Source organism: Epinephelus moara, chromosome 16 (assembly GCF_006386435.1).
Source record: "Epinephelus moara isolate mb chromosome 16, YSFRI_EMoa_1.0, whole genome shotgun sequence".
NCBI lineage: Eukaryota > Metazoa > Chordata > Actinopteri > Perciformes > Serranidae > Epinephelus > Epinephelus moara.
The window spans coordinates 37,459,595-37,478,636 of record NC_065521.1 but is presented as its reverse complement, the minus strand read 5'-3'; the positions used below and the strand labels follow the sequence as shown (position 1 = coordinate 37,478,636).

The 19,042-nt window shown below is 41.8% G+C and overlaps 1 protein-coding gene across 1 annotated transcript; it reads left to right on the top strand.

Annotated features, from left to right (window-relative positions):
- Positions 1-1,665: 1,665 nt before the first annotated feature.
- Positions 1,666-13,298, top strand: opn7d (opsin 7, group member d). Its single transcript, XM_050066267.1, has 6 exons — positions 1,666-1,790; positions 10,022-10,112; positions 10,229-10,391; positions 11,847-11,974; positions 12,118-12,452; positions 12,825-13,298. Exons 2-6 carry the CDS (start codon positions 10,022-10,024, stop codon positions 13,296-13,298), a joined length of 1,191 nt encoding a protein of 396 aa, XP_049922224.1. The 5' UTR covers positions 1,666-1,790.
- Positions 13,299-19,042: the final 5,744 nt, after the last annotated feature.

The window sequence follows — 19,042 nt, the reverse complement described above, 5'->3', positions numbered from 1 at the left end:
CTGCTGGAAACGAAAGCACACGGCCTGTGCTCCATAAAAAAGCAGCAATATGCCTATGTAAAGTACAAATGTTGACCCTATGAAAGGTCAGAGGATCATCAAAGTCATTAGGATAAACTGTTCGGGCACGGTGGACGTCAGAACCAAACTTTGTGCCAATCCATCCAATAGACAAAGATATTTGACAGTTTAAGTGGAAACTTTGCACTTTCATGGCAATCCATCAAATAGTTTGGACCAAACTGACTGAAAATTAACTTACTCACTGACATTCACCATGTCTTTATGATCTGAGGGAGAGTGATTTCACTCATGTTGAACATGATCTCTCAAAACTTCCTTTCGTTTTGATCATTTCCTGCTTACTGTCATCTCCAATAAGTCCCTGCAGGGACTTCACACCACAGCAGACCACTGGCTGTGACACTAAGTTCATCTAAACCTGTCACAGCAAGCGGCCTGAGAAGGACCAGGCCCCTGCGCCGCGGTATTAATATGACAGCACTGCTCTTTACAGCTCCCTGGCAGCCCTGCAGCCTCGGCACGGCTCAGCGAGCGACCCCACGCTCCCTTAAGCAGCTTTCCATGACTGCCAGTCTGCGAGCGGTGCTGCTCCAGGCAAACTGCATGGGTGGGCACGATAAAGTAGGATGACACAGCGCTTCAGGTGCAGTTCGAATGCTCCCTAACAGGACTGCATTTACTGTGTGACCGGGGATGACACTTTTTTTTGTCGAGCGGCTGTCACATTCATTTTGGAGTCTTGAATTATGCAGTCACTGAAGAAATGTCATTCCAGTTGCAAATTATGTGTTGTACATAGTAGTAGTTGTCAATGCCAGCAGCACAGTATCAACAGGCTTTCATTGAGCTCAATCACAAGCTTCTGGCGCAGCTTCATTTCTTCACAATTAGGACCATGATGAAGGATGATCTAACATCCTACTCACAAGCTAACAAATTACAATCTAAATTTTTCTCACTTTGGCTTTTACATTTTAAATTACGGCTTCACAGGCACATCCGCAAACATTCATATTTTATATTTTATATTCAGAGAGAAAATTCTTCAAATTGTTAATTAAAATCAAAATTCACCTTGACATTGTTACAGCCCGTTTTCTCTCCTCCAGGTTCTGATTACCTTCCCTACAATCACTGATCAAGTGAGGTGTATATACACAGAGTAAGTGCACTCATATCTGCAGCAGTGCGTGGGTAAACTCTGAGAAAGTGATTTGGGAAAGTCCACCATGCATGCATGATTCGGATGCATGACTCACGCCTAAAGTAGGTGAATAATCCAAAGTGTAAAAACAAATTAAAGTGTAGGGGATAAGTGTAGCCGGAAAGTAGTCGGCTGGATAGAGGAAATGGGGTGGGGAGTGGTACTTTGAGTCATCAGTGACACTCGGAGCTTGCCAGTATTATGCTGATCCCCCCCCCACCCTTCTCTCTCTCTCTAGCTGGCCTGCTGTCACTGTAGGCTCTTCGTTCTACATCAGTGGGGCTCAGTGCATCTCCACAATGAGTGCTTTTGCTGTATGAGGGAGTGTGTGTGTGTGTGTGTGTGTGTGTGTCCACCTGGCTGGATGTGTGCAAGTGTGTGTCATTGAAGAGGAGGAGGAGGAGAATACCTTAGCTGGACTCTTCCAGTGCTCCTCTCTCTCCCTGTCTGTTTCCTCTCTCTGTCTCCCTGTCGGTGGCTGGACAAGCTCCTCTCCTCTGTGTCCTGCTCTCCACCTGGCCTCCATGAGTTTAACTGAGGACAAGCCATTCCTCCCTGGAAGGTAAGCGGCGTAGCGGTGAGGTGTCTCTTCTGTTTCCAGTGCACTATAAAGATATTAGACAATCACAAAAAGGCAAGACCGTTGATGATGACGCATTTCTTCTAAATTTTGCTGGTGTTGTTTTCAATGGTTGCTGGCAGCTGACTGATATGGCTCTCAAAAAAATATTTACTGTCTTTCTTTACGTTTGTTTTCTGTGTAAAGGTCTGGTAATTTATTTATCTTGCAAGTCTCCCTCTAATCAGATAACATCTGGTTGTGTTAAAGGGGTGTTTACTGACAGACATTCAGGAAAGGTTCAAATAATGTCTCAAGGAAGTGAAAACGGATTGTGCTGATGAAATGAAGGCACAAACAACACACACAATTTGTAGGATCTCCGGCAGGATTAGTGATGAGGTCACTGATCATCCCTCTGTAAAAAAAAAAACTGATTTTCTTTATCTTTAAGTCGAAGTTGTCCCTATGCTGACCGTCCTCAGGACAGCCTGTCGACCTGCTCTCATGCTGCTTGCCACACAGTGTTTTTCTGAACATGTGTGTCTGAATGCATAAACTGCCCGCTCTTATTACCTGCACAGACATGTGTGAGTGAGGATTGGTTTGTTTGTGACTCGAGCCTTAGAGCAGAGAATCAATATGTTTTGACAGTGACCGATTACGACGCCAGAGTTTGATGTCTTTCTGCTGGATGCAACACGATATAACAAAGTGAATGACCTTCAACTGGAGCTCGGAGTCAAAGGCAGATAGCAAATGAAAACAGCTGTCTGAGGCAAGACAATTACCCATCACTGACACAGGGACTCAACCAGACTGCGGTTATGTAATGTGTTTGTGTCATGAAAGGGAAGCAGTTGTGGTAGAGTGGCAATGATAACATGACTTACTAGGGTGGCAGAATTGTATTTATTTATTTATTTTGGATTCTTTGCGGCTGCTGTCCTTCCCGTAGGCATGAAGAGAGGAGACTCTGAGAGAACCCACATTTTAAAGCCTGGTTTACATTGGAGATAGTTGACAGCATCTTATACATGAGTATAAAAAGTAATCTAATTAACTTTAAAGGCAAGTACAATAATCAATGTCTGTAATGTTTGCATCAGAGCTTAAATGACAAACGACCTCTGCACCAATCTGATAAATAAGTCTCCCATCTCTGAAACCTCATCAGTGCCATCACCACTGCCCTGCAATCTCCAAATCCTCTGCTATCTCCCTTCTTTATTTTACTTGCTCCTTTATTTTACAAGCAATCACACATAGTTTTAATCCTCCTCCTCTCTACTGTAAAGTTGATATTGCAAGTTTTATGTGTTAGAAATGATCAACAAATCTATCAGCTGTTAAGCTCAGATCCCAATCTGCTACAAACCACGTGTTAAGAAATATATTGTGCATGAAAGGCAACAAAACATCAAGTGTAAGGACACAATTTTCAGGCTTGCATCTTTTAGTTTTTACCTGAGTTATTTAACATTCATCACGTGATTATTCTCCACAGTCATTACATAAGATCTGTCACTGCATGTCCTGCCATGTTTGAACGAATTGCCTCCAGCCACTCTTTGTCATGCTGCTAAAGCACGGTGTAAATATTGCACACTGAGACTGTGTGGCATTCACATGTCACTCACTGTCAGTCAATCTCAGATGAGGAGGCAGCTGTAACGAGGGGGAAATACAGTACACATCGATCTCACAAAAGGTCTCACGAGGCCCTCAGAGGATGTGTCGCACAGCATGCTGTGTGTCATATGTTGCTTTTAAATAATGCACCATGTGGTGAATTAAGAGCTTGATAAAATACACATGCTACTGCACACAAAAATGTGGACTACAGCTGCGATGATTAGTCGATTAATCGATTGGTCAGCTGACAGAAAATCTGTTGTTAATCATGTCAGTTATTTTTCAAGATTAAGCTAAAAACAGAGTGCTGCTTCTCTTCATATATATAATAAAGAAATGTCTTTAGGTTTTGGAGTTTTGGTTGGAAAAACAATCAATCTGAAGACATCACATTGGGGATTTTTTACTATTTTTGACATTTTAAAAATGTCGGATGATTCGATATTGGAAATACTTATTAATCGCAGCCCAAATGTGGACTATCGTATCTAATTTTGCTATAAAACAAGCTCTACTCTGGGATTTTATTTAGAGGACTTGGCCAAATAAAAACTGCATGTTGCAAACAAACAGGGAGCTATGCAAAATGGCAAAGGATAATCAGGGTTCTACATACAATAAATTAAGTAGTTGGACAATTTTTTAGGACAAAATAATGTCTTTGCTGGCATGTTCTTAACATACAAGAGCATAAACAATTAAAATATTTCCTTACAATACACTAATTAAGACAGTGGAGATGCAAAAGGGACAGGGTAGGTCAGTCAACTTTCCACTTAGAAATATACAAATTGTTTATGATTCATAATGTCAAAAGGTACAAACACTGAGGACTGGCTGTGAATGTCAATGCCATCATTATTATATGTACATGGAGAAAAAGATGTGGGCTGATGGGAAGGCAATGTCAAGCAATAATGATGAGAGCAATTCTGTCTGATTTAATTTAGCTTCCATAATAGCGCCAATTATTTCTTTTCCTGAGGAGTTTAGAAATGCTCAAGGTTTCATTATATCTAAGGGTCAGATTTAAACACAGCAGGTCAAAGAGTGAGCCGTCCCACTGGCTGTCACTCTCTACAAACCGAGCGGACACTCTGATGTTGTAATTGTCACTGCTCATGAGCTCATGCATGTGGACATCCTGACATGCCTGTCAGCCGTTAAATGGCTGCTTATCTCCTCTGACCACAGCCATTTAAAATGGTGTGAGTGACAGCCCTAGTTTGACTGGCATCACACGAGTCTCAGCATTTGGATGACATGCTGCAGGGGAACTTGTCACAAACTTACAGATGGCTTCACATGCTGACGACAGCACTAAACTGCAGATCTATCAATTTAAATTTCCTCTTCAGATTAGACACAGTCAGAATGTCTCCACAGAGGAAGAAAACTTCAGCAGACGAGTCAGGGCAGGAGAGGACAGAGTGCAAATGTGTATCAAAAATAATGGGGGACATAAGCCAGGTCAGCAGGCGATGTATGGTTTACTCCTGCATCATCATCTGGAGGTCAGTGTCCCTGTCCCTCGCTCAAAGGCGTCCAATTAATCACAGCTGGATGTTAGAGTTATTCAGCCAGGCTCAGAGACATGATAACAGTAGTGTCACAGCTCAGCCAGTCTTAAAATACTCAATCTGTCACCCGGTGGACCAAAGGCACAGTTTCAGCTGGGTAAGCTCTCCCTGGCTCTTTCTGTCTACCTCCTCCCTCTCGCCTTCACACTCACATGGCTGAGGGTCGTCTTGGTTTTGTTGCTCTAATTACATAAACAGCTCGAGACATATATTTGATAGTATTATCACATATGCTGTGTCTTTGTTAAGAGGCACTTTAAGGTGTTCATTTGTTAAATCAAACAATACTGACTGAACTCAAAACTGCTCTCTAACTTATACAGTATGGGGGGAAAAAATCAATGGGAATACTGCTCAGTCCAGCTTGGTGGAGTGGAGGCGCTGCAGGAGCTTAAAGACGAGCACACTTGAGAGTGAGGCGCCTGCGCACTCAGATCAGTGCAGAAGTTGTTCTGATTAATGAAAGCTTTAAATCTTCCAGGCGTGACGGACTGTGTTCAAGAGCTTGCACGAGATGTAACATCTTTGGAAGAGATCTGAGTGTGCAGATGTTTCTCTCTTCTCTCAAATCTACTTGTTACAGGTCTGTTTTCACTCAGAAAACATGTACCCACAGATGTACTGTAAATGGAATTGTATTATCTGTTGTGCCAAAAATAAAAACGGGGATGCTAAGGATGCAAACGCTGTGCTGTTGAGTACAATCAATTGTTACTGACACTGACGAATACAAAATATGCTACTGCTGTGACACAAGCTGCAAACCTCTGGGGCTGAAAAGTGAAGCCAACATGGAAGTGTTAAAAACTGCAGTTCACTAATGGCCACTTGGCTCCAAAAGCAAGTCAGTCCCCAGAGAGCCCCGTGTTAAAATGCCCAACTTAACAGCATAAATAAACATATTAACAGCCTGGTACAAAAAACAGTTATGGTCTCTGTAGCTTATTCCCCCATTCATGACAACTGTACAGCAGGTGAGTTTTTATATAACTCACCTGTTCAATAATACATTTAGTTTTATTAAGTCTTAAAGTTATGCATAATTGAGAGTGGTGCTGCTTTGAGTTACAGGCTGTCTGCGAGGCGTCACCACAGCCTGTGAGTCAGATCCACTCTTCGCTTCTCCACAGCTCTAAATATGGTCACCTCTGGATTCAAAAAGCCAGGATGTTGGCAGCCAAAATGCCAAATCTGAGGCTTCAAAAAGGGAGTCCACAAACCAATGGGTGACATCACAGTGGCTTAACCATTATGTTTATACAGTCTATACTGTGAGCTCAGTTGCCAGTTTATTAGATACTCCTAGTTAAAATTAATGCAGTCTAGTAATGTTCAGTTATGTTTTAGAGAGGTGTTGCTTGTGTAGTCACTTTGGAGGCTGCTGTTGTATTGTACTGTGTTAGACTGATAGGTGTTCCCATTGTTAGGTCTGTCCTCAATGTATCAATAAGAGTAGACTAAATAACAGAACACCTCTCCTTACATCGCAATAATCCCTCCAGGATTTTGTGGGCTGTTTTCGGATTGTTGCAGCCTGAAATTCACGATTTGCGGTGTTTGTTGCAATATTTACAGGCGTCTTTTGCAGTGGAATTACGTTGACGGGTCAAAATTGCAAAAATAGTGGTGATGATGCAGATTTGCAGCCTATTATTGTGTGGATTCAGTGTTTCCCACAGCAACAACAGCTGATCGATGTTGCTGATCATTGTTGCTAACAACAGACACCAAGCCGTTTAACGGTCCCAACAACCTCACACCAACACTGGAACAGCTCTGTTGTTAAACCTGTTAATAACCGTGGTGTAGCGTTAGTCATGTGACATTGCTAACAATTAGCCCTGTCACTGTGTGTGACACTGTCCCAGGTGTACAGCTCACACTCCCACAGCAGTAGTCTCATTACAAACAGAGATGGAGGGGGCTGAGCAAATCAATACGCTCTACAATGAAATCAGATTTTACTTAATTTACTTAGTCAAATTTGCAGTACATTTGATTTGATTGGAAAAAACTGCAAGGTCACGCAGGATTCAAAGGGATTGGCTGGATTTGCTTTCATTGTTGCGATTGCAGCATCACTATTTCCTGGAGGGGGTGAACTTAGTGTTACAGCACTTGAAACTATAGCCTCCAAAACGATCATTAATCATTGCTTAATTTAATTGTTGCAGACTGTTGCAGACATTAGTTTAAGCCAGCTGTACCTTCAGTAATAAAGTGGCAGCTGAGTGTTCTGGGCTTTAGAGAATCTAATAGTAAACATATTTCATTGATAACAGAATCGTTCGTACTGAGATGACAGCGGTGTTTTTGGATTGAGTGGCACTAAAACTGGTCATAACTCTGCTGAGTCTCCTCCGCTCAGACTGACTGGACATTTCGTCATTGCCTGCCGCGCTGACTTGCATAGTAATGAAGCTCCATTCTTTATGTGTGATTGCCTAAGTCCTTGAGAGTCAATGTTTCCTCTGCACCATCTCTGATTGCACTCCAACTATTGCTCTACATTCATCCCTGTGCAGTGCTTTCCTCCCTGATTCCCATTTTATTTTTCATTCTTCTACATGGCAAAGTGTCTCACTGAAAAGCAATCATCATCCTGTTTACAGAGAGCTGGGCAAAAGGATACTGATTGCCTCGATTATGAGTCTGGCTCATAACAAAGGGCATGAGTGCCTCTGACATGCTTCAATTGATGCTGAGAGGACACCATTGAGATTCTTCTAACAATCTATTGGGTTAATTTATGAGCTCCCTGAAATTCTTAAGCACCTGTCAGCTCTGGTGTCAGAATGAACACCTCATACCTCCATTCATTTATATTTCTATTCTAGCACTATTTGTGTCTATTGAATTTGCACACAGGGCGGCACGGTGGATTTGTGTCTATTGAATTTGCACACAGGGCGGCACGGTGGTGTGGTGGTTAGCACTGTCGCCTCACAGCAAGAGGGTTGCTGGTTCGATCCCGGGCGTGGGAGCCCTTCTGTGCGGAGTTTGCATGTTCTCCCCGTGTCAGCGTGGGTTCTCTCCGGGCACTCCGGCTTCCTCCCACAGTCCAAAGACATGCAGATTGGGGACTAGGTTAATTGATAACTCTAAATTGTCCGTAGGTGTGAATGTGAGTGTGAATGGTTGTCTGTCTCTATGTGTCAGCCCTGTGATAGTCTGGCGACCTGTCCAGGGTGTACCCTGCCTCTCGCCCGATGTCAGCTGGGATAGGCTCCAGCCCCCCCGCGACCCTCAAGAGGATGAAGCGGTTAGAAGATAGATGAATGAATGAATGAATGAATTTGCACACGTGCATGTATGCATCATGTGTAAACACGAGAACGCTGGAGACAATATTGCAATTTCACTGTACTTTTTCAATCAAATTTGAGCACGTTATCCTAATCGTTTTGTTCGGTTCTCAAGCTCCAAATCTCTCATCTCATACTCCTGTTATAGGCTAAATCCTGAAAGGCACAGTCTTTCTAATTCTTTCCATCTGTCAATCCTGCTTTGTATATTTTTATTCATATGAATTGTCCTCATCTTCTGCACAGGATTATTATCTAAGTAAGAAAGCCCAGCTTACACTGCAAATGATAGATAGTATTTCAGATGAATTTAGAACACAACTGAAAAATGTTTATATTGTTTTGGGTTGGAAGAGAGTTACTGCCTCAGGCAAGGGAGTCCAAGTATCTCGGGGTCTTGTTCATGCGTGAGGGTAGACTGGAGCATGAGAGGGATCGGCTCCTGCAGTGATGTGGGTGCTGCGCTGGACCGTCATGGTGAAGAGGGAGCTGGTCCGGAAGGCGAAGCTTTCGATTTACTGGTCCATCTGCGTCCCAACCCTCACCTATGGTCATGAGCTCTGGGTAGTGACTGAAAGAATGGGACTGCGAATACAAGAAGCCAAAATGAATTTCCTCCGTGGGGTGGCTGGGTGCAGCCTTAGAGATAGAGTAAGGAGCTCAGACATCCAGAAGTAGAGCCGCTGCTCCTTCGTGTCGAAAGGGGTCAGTTGAGGTGGTTCGGGCATCTAATCAGGATGCCTCCTGGGCGCCTTCCAATAGAGGTGTTCTGGGCATGTCCAACTGGTAGGAGGCCCCGGGGCAGACCCTGGAGGGATTACATATCTCGTCTGGCCTGGGAACGCCTCGGGGTCCCCCAGGAGTAGCTGGAAAGTGTTGCTGGAGAGAGTGATGTCTGGGGTGCTTTGCTTAGCCTGCCGCCCCCCACGAACCGGCCCCGGATTAGCGGATGAAGATGGATGGATGGTTTCAACAACACAATCGCCAGAAAAAAGGCATTGTACATTTCTGCAAACCCTGGATACATTAAATTTACATGTTATTTTGTTGCAGATACGTTGAAACTTTACATGTGGTTAGGTTTAGGCTCAAAAACCACTTGGTTAGGAAAAGATCATGTTTTGGATTTAATACCCACTTTTGGGGGCACAATTCCTGCTCGAAAAGCAGGAATGTCAGTTTAAAAAACTGCTTTTGATGTCACTGTCCTGGCAGGAAACGCAACGGTGTCTCTATTTAAAAAAAAAAAAAAAAAAAAAAAAAAAACGCTTTTCTTGGACCTATCTCCACTGGACAATCAGCAATGGGCAGCTGGAAACACAGCAATGACTCCCTGAATCACAACCGGTTTTGTTGTTTGCTGGTCTCAAACTCTGGTCTGCAGGTTGGCAGGTATCTCGCTTTGGTGACATGCCATCCACCATGGCACTACATCACTTTAGAAACACTGATATGATGCCAATGAAATGTGGAAATGAAACATATTCTTGGTTTGCAGAAATGTACAACGCCACCATTTTCTTCTAGCTACTAGGCTAGGGGTTTCAACCATGCAGTGATGAAACAGGCTTTGCTGTTCTAATTGAAATCTACCAACAACACATTTGCACCCTTTTAAATGTTCTCAGCCAAGCCTACAACATCAAAGTAAATCCTTCAATCTTTGCATTATTCATATTATCACATGTGTGCGCTAATGTTTGCAACATTTCAGATGGGAAATGCTTCAGACACATCTGCTGTGTTTGCCTCCACCATCTCCAAGGAGTACGACATCCTTATGGGTTCACTCTACAGTGCCTTTTGTAAGTCACACACACAGTGAGCAAATATCTGCTTTGTTGATCCTTCTCTGACAAACCCCTACAGGTGCAAAATCTCAAGCAAAGCTCAATCTCTCTTTCTCTTCTCTGTTATACAGGCATACTGTCCCTCCTGGGAAACAGCATTCTGCTACTTGTTGCATATCACAAGTGGTCGACCTTGAAGCCAGCTGAGTACTTCATCATCAATCTCTCCATCAGTGACCTTGGGATGACGCTCTCTTTATTCCCTCTGGCAATACCATCAGCTTTTACACACAGGTATCTGCCATTCCCCTTTTATCTCATATTAAATCTCCTACTTGAGCATCAAATTAATTTCTCAGGGAAATTGACTTTTATTGGCAACTGCTGGCAGTAATTTGTAACTGTTTTAATGACAAAATAATAAGTCAGGTCATTTTTTTGAGCAAAATTGCAGAACATTCCCTGGGTGCAAATTGTCTGCTGTTCTGTTATATGTCATTGTAAACTGATATAACTGGATTCAGATGAAAAAACCATTGGAACAACAGGTTACCTTGGGCTTCATGAAATTAAAACATTAAAAGGAATACTTTACCCTCCACATGAACATTTGCCTATCAATTACTTATCCCATGTTATATTGAATTTGTGAGGAAAAATGCATGCGTTCACTGGAGGCACACATTTTTCTCGCATGCCTCCAATGAACAAAGAATCCAAAAACAAAGTAAATTTTTCGGGATGCACCAATTTGGAAATTCTGGGCTGATACCAATGTTTAAAATAACAATTTGTCTGATAGCAGATGTTTTTATATTGTTCTTTAGTTTGTTTTCATTGTTATATATTCCCCCTTTAGTGCCAGGGCAGGGTTTCCCATACATTCATTTACTTGTGGCGGCCTGCCACGGTCAAAACATCTGCTGCCACAAACAGATTTGCTATTTTTGGAGCTGAACCATTCATTAAGAGCGCTGTTGAAATACAAATCGGTTATTCGTAGCACCACACTGTCAGAGCGCAGAGCGCACTCTTGGCACAGATGGAGCGGCAGAAGGTCAGGCACACTGAAAGTGAAACTGAACCGTTCATTACACTGGGTCTAAACTGGTCTCGCCTCTGCAGCAGCTGCTCCTCTCCATTGATTTGATCTGATCTGCTCTGAACAGATCGACCCCGTCACTCCCAAAGCGCTGCTGGGGGAAAAAAAGACCTCATAGGGAGCCCGCCTGCACTATGTTTCAGACCCACAAAAAAGTCTGAATCTGGAGACTTCAAATCAAATCATCCATATACAATCTCTCTCATAGCTCATGCAATGTAATCCAAATGTCATTTATCCAGTCATATGCTCAGTTCTTCCCAGACAGACAGCTTTATCCACGGGGAACTGGAGTGAAAGTGAAAGTCAAAAACAGTAACTTTACCTTGCTGTAAACAGGAGCTGCTGGTCTCCCACTGCCCCGATCTGTAGTTTGTGTTATTGTGTGAAATGCTGAATCCAATCTGTCCTTTTAAACCACCAAAGTAAAAAATATTTTCTTCACAAATTCAATGTAACACAAGGTAAGTGTTGTACAAATGGACATTAGGGGGGTGACGTATTCTTTCAAAAGTGTTTCCTGATATGGTACAGACCGAACAATGAATCACTTAGAAATAATCAGCAGATAAACTGATAATGAAAAAATACTTGTTAGTTGCATACAGTCTCTATCCTCTGTCCCTTTTCTCATTGTCTGTGTACAGGTGGCTGTTTGGAGAAATCACCTGTCAGCTCTATGCTATGTGTGGAGTACTGTTTGGTCTATGCAGCTTGACCAACCTCACAGCCCTCTCCTTAGTGTGCTGCCTTAAAGTTTGCTTCCCTACCTATGGTGAGGGGATAATAAACTAGAATGATGAGCATGATGTTGCCACAAATTTTTATCACAAAGCTGAGCACCATGACGTTTGAAAGAAAAAATAAATTGCCACACAGTAACTGCAAAGCATCTTTTTTTATCTCCTGTCTGATCAGGTAACAAGTTCTCCCCGTCACACGCCCGCCTCCTGGTCGCTGGAGTGTGGTGTTACGCGTCTGTGTTTGCTGTAGGGCCCTTGGCACAGTGGGGACATTACAGCCCTGAACCTTACGGCACAGCCTGCTGCATTGACTGGCATGCACCCAACCACGAGCTTTCAGCTTTGTCTTACATTGTCTGCCTTTTCGTCTTTTGCTATGCACTGCCCTGCACCATCATCTTCCTCTCCTACACTTTCATTCTGCTGACAGTGCGGGGGTCACGGCAGGCCGTCCAGCAGCATGTGTCACCACAGACCAAGACCACCAATGCACACTCTCTCATTGTCAAGGTCAGAGGATATGAGTGTGTCACTTCGGCATGACTGACTTCAGGTTTTGCAGTTGACAGGATTTGAGCAGGATATGAGACAGTAAATTATTCAGAGGTTATAAAAATGCTTTGCTGATTACCTGCTGTATCTTTGTAGCTTTGTGTGTGTGTGTGTGTGTGTGTGTGTGTGTGTGTGTGTGTGTGTGTGTGTGTGTGTGTGTGCGTGCGTGAGTGCATGCGTGCGTGCGTGTGTAATCATAAATAACAGGATGGTACTAAAGATATTTTTGTACTTTTCCACTGGTATGAAGCTAAACAGATGTTCTGCCTGTCCTGTTCTTGCAGTATGTGTTCCCATGTACGAGTGTCTGCCTGTGTTTCTTCTCCATAGCTGTCAGTCGCAGTATGTATAGGCTTCCTGGGTGCCTGGACTCCATACGCTGTCGTGGCCATGTGGGCTGCTTTCGGAGACGCCACAGAGGTTCCACCTGATGCATTCGCCCTTGCCGCCATGTTTGCAAAGTCTTCAACTATCTACAACCCCATGGTCTACCTGCTGTGTAAGCCCAACTTTCGCGAGTGCCTCTACAGAGACACGACTTTGTTACGGCAGAGGATCTACAGGGGAAGTCCACAGTCGGAGCTGAAAGAACGTTTCGCATCGACCTCGCAGCGCAACAAGGACATGAGCATCTCCACAAATGGACAGCTGGAGAGTTATGGGGCGTGTCTTCACTGCACTGAGACTGCAGCGGCGTGTCATGTGACAACACCCCAAAGGACTGCCTGTATCCTGACTGGATCCACCTACAGAGAGGTGACAGTTAGCCAGCTCTCTGCCAAACCACAGGCTGATTTCCTCTAGTGGTACAACCTCCTTCTTTCATGAAGCAAACAAGACAGGACATGTGCTCAGACAGAATACTGGGCACAGACAACAAAACAACAAAGGGGCCTGCACAAGTTCTAATGAGTGTGTGTCACCAAGACTTTGTAGAATAACACAACACAAGGACATTCAAAGGCATCTTTCTCACCAGTCACTCATGAATGGCCCCTTCATCGTGAAATGCCTGAGATTCAAAACATCCGCAACATGATTACTTCATCTAAGGAGATTTGTCACGGAAATGTATGTGTGTAATGTCTTGATGCCTACGTCTGTGTCAGCTTGATTTATTGTAATGTGTAGTAATTTAACTGGATTTTGCAGGAGCAAATACAACCCCAGCTGGCCTCAAGGTTAATTAGGCAAATGTGTGACATTTCAAAGCGGCTGATCATGGTATGCTTAATGTCAGGATAAACCATGTTAATATCAAAACACATTACAAGAGAAAAAGATATGTTAATTGGCAATTTATAAATGACAATGAGACCTGAAGGAATTGTTTATGGTTCCTCCTGTGATAGAAAGACCAACATGTCAGTGGGTAACCAATTAAGATCAAGCTCTGTTTAGGTTTCGTTGTATGCATGCTGAGGTCTGGGTCATGAAGATGGTAAAGTGGTACTTAACCCCTGTAGGCTTGAACATTTCTATGGACTTTTTGTCCTTGTTGCCGTTTGAATCGATTGTAACAGAAACACAGAATCAGACTGACAGCTGCTGTTTTCTGTAAGGAATAAAACAACCAACTTTTAACAGCCAGTTCAAGCCCTCAGGGGCAGAGTGTTTGACACTCAAAAAGACTGATTTAGATGCAGCATCATCTTACTGAAGAGGCTCTACTGTGCCGTGTAGCCTGCAGTCATTCTCCTACTATAAACTGGATAAAACTGGCAAGACTGAGTTTGCACAATGTAGACTACCCCTCACACTTGAGGGGGGGGAAAATCTAATTTGGACACCAACAAAGAGCAAAACTCAGAGTCAATTTAATCTCGTGTTTCGGCATAAATTTTAATTGAAATTCGGCCTTTGATGTTGCAAAAAACATCTTAAGTTGCTCTCATTTTTTTAGAGGATTCCTTATGCTGGTTGAAGGACCCATTTCCTCTCTTTAGTCCTGATCGAGGTTTTATTTTGACCCTGTTTACAGTTTGTTTTAAAATGTGAAACAAACACAAGAGGACAGCCGAGACACATCAGTGTTCACACCTTTGTCTATTATGCATCTCCAGCTGACTTCTTGCGATCAGATATCGTTACTTCACTTCCACTGGAAGTTCATAGGACCCCGTGCACAGTTATTGCATCCACAGTATCACCAGTCGCATTGGTGGCTATGTCGCAACAGCTGGAGACGCTGGATGGCATGCAACACTTTGTCCAACTTGTCGTAAAATGGTCAAGTTATAAAGCATTGGTGTGCAGTTAACAAAACAACCACCACGTCCTGCACTGATGACTTGTTTTCCTGTTATGTCCTTGTCAAAGGATGCACCTGGATGCATTGGCATTTAAACTACAAAAGACGTGGTCAAATGCATCCCAATGTCAGGACGTCAAATGCTGATGTCAATTTAACATAGAATACTGATGACAGATTAAGCTGATATATTGTTGGTTTTAAAAGTCTACTATGCAGGGTTGTTGGTTACTGTTATTAAGCACGCTTGCTAGACAAAGTGAAAGTAAAAGCCAACCCCAGATTCACTCTCCTACACTGCCACACACTTATAGTGGGTCATAAGTGATGATTGACAGGAATAAGTCTATAAATTGTTTTTTAGGAAAATTCTGCATTGTCTATCTTTAAGCTGTGTTGTTAAGTGACCAAAATCAAACATCTACCAAAAGTCTCATGTCAGCATCATCTTGACGTAGTAGAATAACCACATTTAGCTGTAAGGTATGGAGACCCAACGTCTGCACAACAACATAATGTTGACTTCCACACAACGTGAATTTATAACGTTAGATATTTTCTCATGTCATATTGACGTCTGGTGCCAGCTGGGTTGTTCTATTTGCATATGCTCTCCCTTTTTAATGTGGTACTGTGCTGCTGTGTGGCTTCATGTGTGCATATTAAAAAAGCAAACTGTATGTGTTGATATCATTATCAAACCAATTCTTGTGCAGCTGTATTTACCAAAAAAATAAAAACACTGAATAATCGTTTTGGTCCAACAGGAACTTGCATAGTCTCCCAAAAAGCCAGAGCTCAGATTGTTTAAAATCCTCCCATTAAATCTTTTCAGATTGAGGGACATGGTAAATTATAATTGTAGCCTAACAGACGCTATCACAGGAGTTAATTCTAACCATTTTCTCATCTACAAAAAACTTATGTGACTAGATTTTTTCTGTCATTTTAATTATCTGTGAGGAAGCGTTGCTTTGGGAACACTGACATTAATCATTAACATGAGGGCACACCGGGTTCAAATTCACTGCCAATCTAAGTGTCTACAAAGGAGTGTATTGACTTTATTGGCAGCACCTTGGTGTGGTCTCTGTTTAAAATTCCTGGGTTGGTGTGCAGCTCTCCCTCTCATCTCAGTTTTTAGACAAAAGCCTCAGCGTTTCACAAGACACTGCAACTGAGAGACAACACGACCAAATGTGCACATGTGCTGCTGGCCATCAAATACAAATTAATTACAAGTGTCAAGCGTGAGCCTGGGAATCTGTGAGCTCATGTTTTATTTGCTCTGGCAGTGGGTTGTCAGGCTCATCACGTCTCAAAAATCAATAAAAACTGGGACAACAGTACATATCATATTACTTCACTCAAGGCTCAAACAGCTGCCAAACAGTCTTCAATTTAAAATGAAATCCATCCATCTAAATATTAGTCTACATAAACTGACCGATCGTTTGTTAGAGGAACCGCACTACATTTACTAAAAGAAAAATCATCTTTACAATTAATACATTGTTGTGATTAATGTTTTTGTAGATTGGACAAGATGAATAGGTGTAAAGGCACTGACTTAGGGAATGGAAAGAGCTCTCGTTTACTGGACTGTAATACTTCTATTTAAGCGCCGCTTTAACACATCTCTGTTTTCCACTGAGACAGCATTTTCGGAGGAGTATTTCTGAGCTCACTGACCAAAATCATGATGACAGCCAAGCTACAGCTGGGGGGTGGGTGGCCAACCCTTTGAAGATAATATGTAAGCATCCAAAAGCACACATAAGAAAGACGGTTTAGAATTTGAAATACAAACAGAAATGTGTATATTTACAGTATATAGCATATCTGCTGAGGAGATCTACTTCTATCACAGCTCAACAAAACAGGAATAAAATGAAAATAAAAACTCCCATGCAAGAAGGGAGCCCAAGCAAATATGCATTAAGCATCGACTTAACAGCAAAGTAATTTATTTCCTCCAGAGTAAAATAAAAAAAAAAGTCTAGAGGATGAGCTTTTTAGTGGCAACCAATATAGATGAGCATTGAGATGCAGCCAGAGAAGGAATTAAAAGAAAATGACCTCATATGGCACATAACATTGAGAGAAACGGGTAGACTAATGCTACATGGGCACACACACACACAGTAGTTGGGTATTTTTCAGAACCAATAAATCTAAAACGATGATTTCCCCCCGCCCAGTTTTTGATTACTGTGAATATCATGTGTGAGATTCTTAAAATTTGGAGCCAGACGGAAACTTAACAGTTAACACGATTAGAAATATTTACCCAATACACTGTTTTGCCACAACAGATGGAGTGAGAGTTTACCCAGCACAGCACCCAAATAAACCAAAGCTTCAATTAGGAACCACTTCAAAGATAATGACTGTGGAGTTTACAGAGCAAGATCCAAAACATTGTTCTGCACATCTTTATCCTCTATCTCACTCTCTCTCCCTCTTGAAATTCAGACCATGACCTGCCATACCAGCTGTTCTTGTGCAGCCACACTTCCCCGAGCACCCAGTTAAAGCAACACACAAATTTATCCTGACATGTTAATCATTCTCTGCCTAACAACGCTGCCAAGATGGTAACTTGAGGACATTTTTTCTTCTTAAGTATGTCTTTGCGAAAGAAAGAGAGAGAAGGAGAGAAAGAGGTTTTAAGGTCTTTCATCCTACCTCGTGGCTGAGAAGTCCACAGTCCAGAGACAGGTTCATCTTGACGTCAGGCCTGTACCCTCCTGTGTGAATCAAAGTGTAGCTAGTTTAATAAACAAATCAAACAATTAGCCTCTGTTGAATGGGCTAAACTTACAAAACTGCCATAAAAGTGGAGCTAAAACGATTAGACAATTAATCAATAAGCAGCTAATTTAAGAATTAATTGTTTCAAGTCATTTTTGCCAAAAAATGTCCTTGTTTCAGTTTCTCATTTGTGAGGGCTTTTTTTACTGCTTTATATCATTGTAAAATGAATCTCTGGGTTTAAGACTTTTAGTTAAACAAAGAAATCTATCTGAAGGTATCAATCTAGGCCATTTCTCCCTATTTTGTGACACTGTATTGACCAAACAATTAATTAATTATTCAAAAATAATAATTTGTCAATCAATCAATAATAATAAAAAAAATCTTAAATCGCAGCCATATAGTTCTCTCACAATATTTTGGAGGCAGATCAAGAAGTGTCCCTTTAATCTGCTAAAGAATTACTGGTATGGTACTTTAATACCAACATCTAATTCATATGAACAGTGTTTGTTTCCTACAGCACAGTGTGTATATACAATACATTGTATCATAACATTGCATACACATCATATTCTTTACATACATTACAGTGTATTCTAACGTAAATGTAAAAAAACATACAATGTGTGCATAAGAGGTATTTCCAGTTGCCCTGAACCAATTAATCCTCACTAATCTGTCAGTTGAAGGCCTGAGTAAATATCAATAATTTTGTCATTAAATCTTTATGTACACATATTCAGATCATTACTTTTGTTTTTTTTAGATCACATGAAGATTGTTGGTCTGAGTCTCGGCTATTCACATACAAAGTATTCACTGTAACTGCAGAGGAGTAAATTAAAACTGAACAACACACCTAATGCTGAGTCAAAAACCAAAACCACAGAGTACAAAAACAAGTCTGTGACATAGTCTTAACAAGATTATACATTTTAAGTTTTACCAAGGCAGTTTCTGCAAGTCTTTTTTTATATCGGGTTGTACTTAAATGTGTCCACTGTGTCTTAACTGCTGAGCATCTTTAATATTTTATTAGTGTGACAAGAGGAGAAACTTAGATTCAAACTCTAATTGTGATAACAATGTACAGGTTGTTTCTCGCCTCTGTTGCTGGGTCTGCATGTGTCAGTGTGTTCAGGTAGCGTTGCTGTATCCAATGCCGCCCTCTGGTGCACACAAATGGAAAAACATGACAAACAATTTACCTGCAAAAGTACCAGATAGCTCCTGAGACTTTTTTTTAAAAAGTGCTAGCTGATTTTGAAAATATTTTTCAATAAATCTATACCTCTGTCTCCCAAATCCCTGCACACAAACAGTTTACCTACAGAGGCGTTGCCATTATTGTGTGAAGTGTAGGTCTACATGTTTTATTGACATCTCCTTCATGCTCTGGTTAATTTTGTTGCACCTGTAATACATAAAGTCCTAAATACAAGTAATGAGGGCAGAATCAAACGATTTCTTTCAATATTAATTAATCTGACAGTTACATTTTCAATTAACTGAGTAATTGTTTTTTCTTTCCAATTCC